Raw genomic sequence first — 11,139 nt, forward strand, 5'->3', positions numbered from 1 at the left:
TTTTGATATTGATTGATTATTTATTACATTACCCCTCAATCTATATTTATACCCTGATCTAAAGAGATATAACCAAATACAACTAGGACACCAAGTCCATATCTAAGGAAACACGTGACTCTTACATGAATCATACTCTAACAAATATAGAAAAGAAAATCAACTCCTATCTATTTCCCTGTCCGCCTCAATTACGATGAAAATCTCACCGACCTCCTTTCCATCGGCATACTTCCTGTTTCATCGACAGTAGTCTTCAAGCCTTCCTTCATCGGCATCGACAATAACATCTCCAACCTTATCGGCAACGCCCGAGTCTAAATCAACCTTTCCATCGATCACCACCATTCATCGGCAACCATCTTTACAAGCTGATTTTCATCGGCTGTCAGCGTATACAGTAACTTTCCTCCTGCCGATTAGCCCACTCTGATCATTTTGATATGTGCAAAAAATGGTGTCAACAGTTATTCCCTCCGTCCCAAACTATAAGTCATTTCAATATTCTTGGAGAGTCAAAGCATCTTTAATTTGACCAAATTTATACAATAAAATAATAATATTTATGGTACCAAATAAATATCATTATATTGTTCATTAATTATATTTTTATAGTGTACCTATTCGGTGTCATAAATTTTAGTATTTCTTTCTGTAATTTTGGTCAAGCTTAATATTCGTTGACTCTCTAAGAAAATTGGAATAACTTATAATTTAGAACGGATGGAGTAGCTATTAAAAAATAGCCGAGGTGAATTCAAATAGACCTAGATACCGTTAGCTGGGCAAAAGTAGCAATTATCTCATTTGGATTCACCAACTCAAGATAGTTTTGTCTACCATCTACCTCTGTGCATATGCCTTTCTAATAGCCTCTAAAAGAGGAAAGGGTGTTATAGACAAAAACATAAGTGCCCAGCCTTTTACTTATTGGATAAAAACAATATCTAGCTAATATTAGTTGTGAAATACGGAGTATTAGTCAACTAACTATATTAGCTACAAGTGGAAACGTCCTCTCGCCATTCGGATATTTAACTAGTATAGGCCTTCTTCAGTTTGTGATGTACACGATAGTTTAATGCCAAGGCGAAGAGGAATTGGACAGGGTTCTCGGCAGGGGAGGAGAGGAGCGAGCAATGGCCCTGCCGCAGACTATGGGGTTTTTGATAATTCACCTCAAATCATGTGTGTTGGAGTGGATTGATGTGAAATTTAAAAGTAAATTACACATCAGTCCACCCCAACACATATGGATTGATGTTGATACATTGGCATCAAACAAGGCCTAAGGTGAAAAAGTTTTCTATGATCTTGTTCCAAAAGAGAAAAAAATCGTTACGCCAATACCATAGTATAGAAGCAATAGTAGAAGCAGAGAGATAGAGATAGGGATAAGATAAGGCATGCAGAGAGTAGTGATTATATATAGAGATAGAGTCATAGAGATAATATCTTCAGTGCTGACTTGCGCTCTTGCACATGGCATGATTTGAGTTATCGCCATGCCAGTCAGTGTCAACATATTGCCCGCACCAATAAACGTGGTCTCGCCGTTTCGATATTACTAGTTGGACTTCTTCAATTTGTGCTCTATATATGATAGCAGTTTAAAGCTGAGGAGAAGCCCTATATCTATATGCCTCTTTCATCTCCGAAGCAAAGCGAAGAGGAATTGGACAGGGTTCTCTGTTCTCTCGCGGCAGGGGACGAATAGGCAAGAGAGATGGCCGGAGGTGTCATTGTTCCGAGCGATGGCCCTGCCGCGGACTACGGCGGAGGCCTGACGCTCTCGGTGTTCATGACCTGCCTCGTGGCTGCCTCGGGCGGCCTCATCTTCGGCTACGACATCGGCATCTCAGGTGCGTGCGTGCTGCTGCCGCTTCTTGTGCTCAGTGCTTTAGTAGCTCCATCTCATGCACAACGATGCATGCTCCAACTTTGCTTGCCTGCTCGTATTATGGATGTTTGGTTTTTTTAGTCGCTCCTAAAATTCATGTCACATCAAATATTTAGATGCTAATAAAGAGCATTAAATATAGATTAATTATAAAACTAATTACATAGATAGAGGCTAATTTACGAGACGATTTTTTAAGCCTAATTAATCTGTCATTAGCACATGTTTACTGTACCACCACGTTGTCAAATCATAGACTAATTAGGCTTAAAAGATTTGTCTCGTAAATTAGTCGTAAGTTGTGTAATTAGTTTCGTAATTAGTCTATATTTAACACTCTATGCATGTGTCTAAACATTCGATGTGACATGAATTTTAGGAACGTCCGTAGAAACAACAGGCCTTAGTTCCCGGACAGCTGTTGAGTTAACTCAGCAGAAAATCCTACATTCAAAACAACAAATTCTGTAGTTGGTAGCTTGCTCTGAACTCTGAACGTCTCAGGACGCCTAGCCTGTTCGTCTGTTCCTGTGCTGAAACACGGTGATGACTACTATAGCTGACCCTGTTGATTCGATCATCAATGCAAGGCGGCGTCTCCGAGATGGAGCCGTTCCTGCGGCGCTTCTTCCCGCGCGTCCTGGAGCGGATGGCGGAGTCGGCCAAGGGGAACGAGTACTGCCTCTACGATAGCCAGACGCTGACGGCCTTCACGTCGTCGCTGTACGTGGCCGGGCTGTTCTCGTCGCTCGTAGCCAGCCGCGTGACCAGGGCCATGGGCCGGCAGGCCGTCATGCTCATGGGCGGCGCCCTCTTCTTCGCCGGCGGCGCCGTCACCGGTGGCGCCGTCAACATCGCCATGCTCATCGTCGGACGCATGCTGCTCGGCTTCGGCGTCGGCTTCACCAACCAGGTCAGTTCCAGTAGTCCGCCTCCCGCACCATCCGGCAATGCGTCACGCACATGTGCGCCAGAGAGCGAACCGTCCAAAGTCTCCGGCTGATGACACGGACTTGACTTGGCCGTTTTTCACCCGAGTCATTGGACCTCGCGGTAGACTTTTTCACTTATATACATAGCTATTACGGAGTACTACGTACTAAACAACTAATTAGTTCCCGGACAGTGAGGTCATGGACAGATTTCGTACTAAATAAACAGATCATAGAATTAAATATCACCGAGATATTTTTCGAGCATTGTTGCTTACTCCCTCCGTCCAAAAAAAAAACCCGTAATTCTAGCTAAAAAACCCGTAATTCTAGCTTTATATTGGATAGTCGCGATTGATGGCGCGGGCACGTGGGATCCGTGGGAACAAGGTATCTTTGGCTGCGTTTAGTTGGAGGGAAAGTTGGAATTTGGGCACTATAGCACTTTCGTTTTTATTTGTCAAATAGTGTTCAATCATGGACTAATTAGGCTCAAAACGTTCGTCTCGCGATTTCCAACCAAACTGTGCAATTAGCTTTTTTTCGTCTACATTTAATGCTCCATGCACGTATCGCAAGATTCGATGTAACGGGTACTGTAGCACTTTTTTGAAACTCTTTTTGGAACTGAACACGGCTTTGTTGACTTTGTTAGTCCAAACTCCAAAGCAAGAACTGTCCTATCCGGTACGTCGGTACTCGAGTAGAGAGTGGATGAAAATTTTCATTTTTCGAGGAAAAAAAATAGTACTAGAGTGGATGACAACATGATCGATACGGCAGGTAGTTGATTAGTCTGTCGTAGTGGGATCGGATAGAGCCCTTGTTTAGTTGGGTGAATTTGGATTTTAGGGCTGTAGCATGTTCGTTTTTATTTGACAAATAGTGTTCAAACATGGACTAATTAGGCTCAAAACGTTCGTCTCGTAATTTCCCACCAAACTGTGCAATTAGTTTTTCTTTTCGTCTACATTTAATGCTCCATGCACGGGCCACAAACATTCAATGTGACAGGTACTGTAGCAACTTTTTGGAAGTTGGGCACCAACTAAACACGCGCAGAGACGGTTGGTGCCATGGAAGGTGCGGCTGATCAGCTGTGAGTGTGACAGCCGCGAGATTCAGTGACTGGAGATGAACGACAGTAGCTTGCTTGGACTATTGGGTCCGTACGCCGTTTTCAATCCCCATCGTGGTACGCGACCTGGAGCCGGGTCTCCGCCTCGGTGGCTTGCTGCTCGACCACGAGATCGCCAACGCCAAACAATGGGATGTTGGCATGTTGCCAGTTCAAAAGTCAGCTTGTCAGCACTCGTGTCATTGGCTGGCTCAGATGGTCGGGCATGTCGATATGTCAATGAGTCATAATCTTTTTTTTTTTTAGCAAAGTCAATGAGTCATAATCGAAGGGGCAAAAATGGTAAAAAGAAATAACTTCTTTTTTCTTTTGGGCTCGGTAGCAGTCACCGCGCAGGCAGGCGCGGTTCGTTCCAGCTCTCCAGCCCGTAATCTGAAGAGGCCTCATAATTAAGAGGACACGATATCTCACAAAAAAAAAATTAAGAGGACACGAAACGGCCCAAGTGTGGATCGATGTCCTTTAATAGCGAGTATTCAAAAGCCCATCAGAGCCTGTTTAACAAAACTTTAAATTGGCCAAACCACACTGCAGGCCGCGCCTCTGTTCCTGGCCGAGATGGCCCCGTCGCGGTGGCGGGGCTCCCTCACGGCGGGCTACCAGTTCTTCCTGGCGCTCGGGGTGCTCATCGCCAACCTCGTCAACTACGCCACGGCGCACGTCTCCTGGGGGTGGCGCGTCTCGCTGGGGCTGGCGGGCGCGCCGGCCGTCGTCATCTTCGTCGGCGCGCTCTTCCTCACCGACACGCCCAGCAGCCTCGTCATGCGCGGCCGGAACGACCAGGCCCGGGCGGCGCTGCTCCGGGTGCGCGGCGCCGACGCCGACGTGGACGCCGAGCTCAGGGACATCGACAAGGCCGTGGAGGCCGCGCGCCAGAGCGAGGACGGCGCGTTCCGCCGGATGGCCACCAGGCGCGAGTACCGCCCGCACCTGGTCCTCGCCGTCGCCGTGCCCACGTTCTTCCAGCTCACGGGCGTCATCGTGCTCGCTTTCTTCGCGCCGCTCGTGTTCCGGACCATCGGCTTCGGCAGCAACGCCGCGCTGATGGGCGCCGTCATACTCGGCGCGGTCAACCTGGGGTCACTCGTGCTCTCCACCCTCGTCATCGACCGCTACGGGCGGAAGGTGCTCTTCATGGTCGGCGGCATACAGATGGTCATCTGCCAGGTATGTGATGTTTTACGTGGATGACTGGAGGATCATCAATGTGTGTTGTTTCTTGCGTTTTCGTATCTAACTAACTAACTCTTGGGTTCTCGAACGACGACGAAGGTTGCGATTGCTTGGATCATGGGGGCGAAAATCGGCAAGGGCGGCGAGGCGGCAATGGCGCATCCATACGGTGTGGCGGTGCTGGTGTTCACCTGCCTGCACACCGCCGGGTTCGGGTGGTCATGGGGGCCGCTGGGGTGGGTGATCCCGAGCGAAATATTCCCGGTGGACATCCGGTCGGCGGGGCAGGCCATGAACGTCTCCATCGGCCTCTGCCTCACCTTCGTGCAGACGCAGTCGTTCCTCGCCATGCTCTGCCGCTTCAAGTACGCCACCTTCGCCTACTACGCCGGCTGGGTCGCCGTCATGACCGTCTTCATTGCGCTGTTCCTGCCGGAGACCAAGGGCATCCCTCTCGAGTCCATGGGCACCGTTTGGGTGAAACACTGGTACTGGAAGAGGTTCGTCCACGACGGAAAGAGCGACGTGGCACTGACCTAAGGGCTAACGCCGTGTTCGCTTGCTTATAAGCCATACTTTTTCAGCCAACGAACAATATTATTCTCTCACAACAAATCAGCCAACAATACTTTCAACCATGGCTTATCAGCCAAGCGAACAGGACATAAGGTGATAGGCACATGAGGAAAAGGAAAAGAAAAGAAAGGAAGCACCTGTGTGGAATGTGAACTTGTAAGATTTTTGTGTCTGTGGTGTGGCATGACCATTTGGCATGCCAACGTGTATTTATATACTCGTCGTTGTGATTTGTGAATTGTGATTATGAAAGTACCTTTTCGACCATGATACTACAGTAGCTTTCTCATGGAAACTTTAGGTTCCATTTGGAATACAAGATTTTTCACATTAATTTCAAGGAAACCAAGTTCCTCTGTTAGTGTCATGTACCGTTTGGAACGGAGGCAAGCAACTTCTCATAGTTATAAAAATAAATTGCTACCTAATGATATTATCATGCTTAGGAACATTGAAGATGATTATAAAATACGGTCTTTCACGCTAAAAACATCGCCCATAACGCATATGAACTCTGTTTTCGATGTTTTACCTATGCACGGAAAGTTAAGAAGATAACCTTTCTAATGGCGCTGGTCTCACATCAGAATTCCATTGAAGTTGCAATCGTCGAAACAAGTCTATGTCTAGAATAATCTGCCAGACTGCTATGACATGTCTTTTGGTTCGTTGGGCTGTGCATTGTACGGATTGTGACACAATTAATAACAGGGGTGAATCTAGCCAGATTAGGCACTAGGATCAGCATGAAAAAAAGCTACTGTGATATGATGTTTTATTGGGAATTATGACTGAACAGGAACCTAATATATAGAGGATTAACTAAATGTTGATAGATCCACCCCTGATTAATAACCAAAGAAATCATGACGCTCGGGTTGTAGGGTTCGAATTTTGTGATCTAAAGTAGGATTTGTGTATCACTCTCGGTCCAAATTGGCAGTTATCTTCACCTGATGTGTGAACAGGACCTGTTCCCGTCACTTCGCCTTGGTTCACCAGAAAGCCAACTACGCCTGATTCCAGACTCGGTTGTAGTCGCAGCCATACTCTTGGGGCGATGGAGGTACCCATGGTATAGGTAATCATCAGGTGGTGAGGATGCCGATTGCAGTCGAACATAAAGGTTGGAGTAGAATAGAAGCACACAAGAATGACAAACATGCGGTGAACCAAGCAAACCGATCTTAAATCAGAAAATTCAAAAGAAACACCAATTAATCAAATAGCAGGACTGAAAACCCCAATCAACGATCAATATAAGCCTCTCTAAGACAGCCCATCAATAAGATCAGCGACACAAGCGCTAGATAGGGGCTGGCAAGAGAGAAACCCCCAATCAGTGATCAAGAAAACACTCTCAAGTGGTGGATCAGTGTGATCAGCAACACAAGCTCAAAAAAAAAATGCTGCCCCAACTAGAGACCCTCATGGCAATCTTCCTGAGGGCACGTGTAGAAGCGGAAACTTCAGTTCTGAATTTAGACCGCTACCATGTAGGAGAATAGAATTGGATGATATTGGATTGCTTGCATGGAGCGTCTTGGGTGATATATACAGAGTTTATATAACTTGGGGATTAAACCTATAAACCAGTCCTAGTCATGATATACTCTGATGACACGAATTGTATTCACGAGACAACACGGCACCCAAAAAAAGAAAAGAAAAACATAAGCAGTATAACTACTTCAATGTTCATCTTCAACGATCATATACTAGGGATTTGGATCTCAGTTTAGAAGAGTACTTCCCTCCTTGAACAGCACAAAGATGCTGCTGCCATCGCCTCTGGAGATCCTGAGCTCTTCGTCAAGGTAGGTCGTAAGCAACCACGATTCGGCGTTGTTTGTCCTGATCGGTATTTTCAGTGGAGGCTGATCAGATATGGTCTTTGCAACCGAGGATGCTGCATTTTCAATAGAAGTAAATATGCCTTTCAGTGGACTCAGGTCGATGTTCTGTCCAAACAATTCAAACTTCTCTGGTAGCACAATGGAGTCGGTCAACTGTGGTGTACCAACAATGCCTTCATCAAATTTTATCTGCAAGGATTCAGAATCATGTGCTCAGTCAGAACCATTTATAGCAGAGTTCACTCAGAAGCTCTATGCTCAAGTATGGCAAGTGGGCTTATGAAGGCATGCATTGCTCTATTTGTTTGTTTCCACGGCGGAGTTGTTTGGTGTTGTGAGCACTCCCAGGCGTTGGATCTTAAATCGCCTTAGATCTCTGCTTGGGAACAGACCTGCCTGGTAGGTTGAAAGCAACAACCCCGTACAACCACAAGATCAACTGAGGCCCCATTTAGTGGAGGTCTAGCTAGCTCTGGCTCTAGTTCCTTCATGCAATATAGCTACACTACAGCAAGGAAACATTCAACTCTATGAAATTCAAGTATCCAATCTTGCACGAAAAAGTCTAACACTCTATGAGATTCAAGTATTCAATTGAACTCTGACTTCAAGTATTCAATTTATCTGTTTTCTTAACTTCAATGAACATTTTGGCCTACGTCACAGTATTCATACCTAGGAGACACAAAAGCCATGTACTTCCTCCGACCAAAAATAAAGCATTAGGACATCAGCACAATCTTTAATATGACACTTTGACTAACAATATCTTTATAAATATAAAGTCTTTGATGGAAAGGATTATACGTATGAAAATATAGTCCATAATGAACTAGTAAGGCTGATCTTATTATGTTAGTTCATAAAGAATCTTTGATATTGATAGTCAAAGGCAAAAGATACTTAATTTAGGAGAAACCTACAGAGACTTATATTTGTGACCACAAGAAGTAAAATCATTACAAAATTGGGTGAATCTTTGTTGTATATCGAAAAGGCACCAGATTCAATTCAGCTTATACAGGACAAACATTAATAAACGGAGGGAGCAATTTGTGAATCATCCTGGAGTTAAGATTCAAGAATATCAATGCATGTGAGTCTCTGAAATAGTCATGGTAAACTGCTTTCAGTCATAGATGAAAAACGGATACTTAGATTACAGAATCTCACCTGCACGCGCTTGGGGCTTCTAATTTCAAATTTTGCATTGGTGGCAACCGAGGTCGTAGCCAGAGGTCCTGAAAACTTGATACAGTTTTGCACTGTGAAGTTCTCAGAATCAATGGTCTGTGATATTTCCACCACCTTCACAAGCTCAGGCAGATTACCAAACCCCAACAGTGGGAACAGTTGGGAAAATGATGTGTACCTGAAATCACATAATCAATCAGACTCCTAACATTCTTTTTTTTTTGAACCAGACTCCTAAAATTCTTAAGGCAGCAGCAGAGCAGCAGTGTAAGTTAAGAAGAGTTCCACTTCAATGGACTTGTGCGATATTCTAGATGGTCAGTTTCAGAAGCCAGAATTCTGTTAAGTCACAATGTTGACTGCATGTGCAGTGATCAAAGCAGTGAAGTGGAAAATAAAAATTGATATAATTCCTTTTTTTTTTCCTTCCAGTCCAAAAATCATAATTGGTACATTCTCAACAAAGTGATAGCAACACCCAACTGACATTGTTTGTCATGTAGGTTTGTGCATCTGCAGAACAAAACTGAAACCGCATTCTGTATACTTGAAAGTCAATTAGGTATGTGTGCTCTGTAAGATCAAAATATTTACCAGGTGAATAAGCCTAATTAACCACAGAAGTGAAATCTATTGTTGGGCCACACAATTTTGTAGCATCTTTGGGCTCTATTGTGAACCTTGAAAGGAATCCGACGCTCTTAGTTTAACAAGAGTAGGATCAAGCGATTTCTGAATCTAAAGTGTTTTATCAAAAATCAAAGACGAACAATTTCTCAGTAGACCATGTGATGCTGAAATTATTCGGGAAAAAAAGGAAAGAATCAGTTCGTAGAAGATTCTTAACAAATTTTCATCAGCCAATACCAATCTGAGAGGTAAAATCCAAAAAGAAACTCGAACAATAATTGTCCCACTCAAACTATGCAGTTTTCAGTATCGATCAAGCAGTTCGCAGAGTAGCAGATTTTAGCGCCCACTTGTAATAAGCATTCAAAAGGCATGAGAATTAATTTCACCAATTTAAAGCAAACACAAATTTGTAGAAACTTTGCTGACAACACAAAATACCAAATTGTGCAAGTTTTCTACTAGTATCAATCACTGTACCAAACTCAGAAGTGAAGGCAGAAAGGACGTGGACAACAAATTCCCCAGTTACGGTGAAATTTCCAATAAAATTAGTGCCCTCTTGTCCTATAAGTTCAGGACACAATCAGATGAATTTCACCGACCACGAGAGACAACAACAGTACTACTCCAGCTGTTGAGGGGGGGGGGGGGGGGGGGGGGGGGGGGGGGGGGCGGCGGAGATCAAAAGGGGGACGGTTTCTTACGCGAGGATCCACTTGCCGTTGAGGAGCGTAAGCGCCTCGGTCGGCGCCGGCGTGGGGTTGCGCGTCTCGAGCTGCGTGATGAGCTCCAACACCTTGGCCCGCGACTCGCTGGACGCCCGCAGGCCCCGCTCCGTGCCGTACAACGCGTCCTTCAGCTGCGCCTTGAGCTCCGTGACCTCTCTCGCCTCCGGCGCCTCCGCCACCGCGGTCCCCGTAGCAGCGGACCCGCCCTCAGGCTCCGGCCCCCACTCGTCCTCGGGCTCGGGGTCACCGCCCGCGCCCGGCGCCGCCGCCGCCCGCGCAAGGACGACGCGGCGCGCAGAACGCAGGGATGGGAAGCGCGGTGGGTTCGGGAACGCGAAGGCGCCGGCGCTGCGGCGCTTAGACGAGGACGAGAGTGACGGGGATGGCGCGCGGAGGACGAGAGCGTTGAGCAACGCGGATCCCGCCATGGTGCTGGGTTCTGATTCTGTGCAAGCTTTCTCCTTCCGTAGCTTTGTCCGGCTTCCTGTTTTGTTTCTGGAAATGGTGAAGCGTGGTAGGGTGGTACTCCATTCATCCACAAAAAAATATATAGAGTTCTTATTTTTCGAAATCAAATAATTTAAAAATTAATAAAAAATTATTAATATTTATGATACGAAATAAATAATATTAAATTAATTACATAATATAATTTTTATTATAAATCTAATTAGAGACATAAATACTAAAATTATTTACCAAAATTTAATTAAATTTGAGCTAAGGGAGTAGATGATAAAATGTATTTGTTGGAGTCTTACTCTTACACTCCTCTTCGTAGACTCGTGAGCGTGCGAGAGAGAGCAGTTGGTTGCTCTTTTCGTCGACTCAATGGGCCATGAAAAACGTGGACCTTGAAATACTACACCAGAATAAAATTGGATGAAAATAGAGTAGATATTTATCTCTGTACACGAAAGGGAGAAATGGGGCCGGCAGCATTTGCAACACTCACGAACGTTGGAGATTAGGGCGCGTTTGGATCGCGTCCGCAGTTTGCCACAATATG

At 45.3% G+C, this 11,139-nt stretch overlaps 2 protein-coding genes across 2 annotated transcripts; one reads left to right on the forward strand and one right to left on the reverse strand.

The window, feature by feature from the left end:
• The first annotated feature begins 1,520 nt into the window (after positions 1–1,520).
• On the forward strand, positions 1,521–5,986 carry LOC136490690 (sugar transport protein MST1-like). The gene is made up of 4 exons (XM_066486894.1): positions 1,521–1,862; positions 2,491–2,813; positions 4,505–5,137; positions 5,243–5,986. Exons 1-4 carry the CDS (start codon positions 1,727–1,729, stop codon positions 5,681–5,683), a joined length of 1,533 nt encoding a protein of 510 aa, XP_066342991.1. The 5' UTR covers positions 1,521–1,726; the 3' UTR covers positions 5,684–5,986.
• Positions 5,987–7,216: 1,230 nt separating this feature from the next.
• LOC136490691 (probable plastid-lipid-associated protein 2, chloroplastic) lies at positions 7,217–10,645 on the reverse strand. Its single transcript, XM_066486895.1, has 3 exons — positions 10,107–10,645; positions 8,749–8,947; positions 7,217–7,764 (listed from the first exon to the last, which is right to left on the reverse strand). Exons 1-3 carry the CDS (start codon positions 10,556–10,558, stop codon positions 7,453–7,455), a joined length of 963 nt encoding a protein of 320 aa, XP_066342992.1. The 5' UTR covers positions 10,559–10,645; the 3' UTR covers positions 7,217–7,452.
• Positions 10,646–11,139: the final 494 nt, after the last annotated feature.

This window comes from Miscanthus floridulus, chromosome 11, assembly GCF_019320115.1.
Source record: "Miscanthus floridulus cultivar M001 chromosome 11, ASM1932011v1, whole genome shotgun sequence".
Classification (NCBI taxonomy): Eukaryota; Viridiplantae; Streptophyta; class Magnoliopsida; order Poales; family Poaceae; genus Miscanthus; species Miscanthus floridulus.

Bases quoted from the DNA above. Each gene is read 5' to 3' on its own strand.
- LOC136490691 (XM_066486895.1), bottom strand. From the start codon at position 10,558: ATGGCGGGATCCGCGTTGCTCAACGCTCTCGTCCTCCGCGCGCCATCC. The intron at 8,948-10,106 runs GTAAGAAACCGT...ATGTGATTTCAG, and splicing joins AACGGCAAGTGGATCCTCGC to GTACACATCATTTTCCCAAC. The intron at 7,765-8,748 runs GTGAGATTCTGT...GAATCCTTGCAG, and splicing joins GAAGCCCCAAGCGCGTGCAG to ATAAAATTTGATGAAGGCAT.
- LOC136490690 (XM_066486894.1), top strand. From the start codon at position 1,727: ATGGCCGGAGGTGTCATTGTTCCGAGCGATGGCCCTGCCGCGGACTAC. The intron at 1,863-2,490 runs GTGCGTGCGTGC...CATCAATGCAAG, and splicing joins CTACGACATCGGCATCTCAG to GCGGCGTCTCCGAGATGGAG. The intron at 2,814-4,504 runs GTCAGTTCCAGT...ACCACACTGCAG, and splicing joins GCGTCGGCTTCACCAACCAG to GCCGCGCCTCTGTTCCTGGC.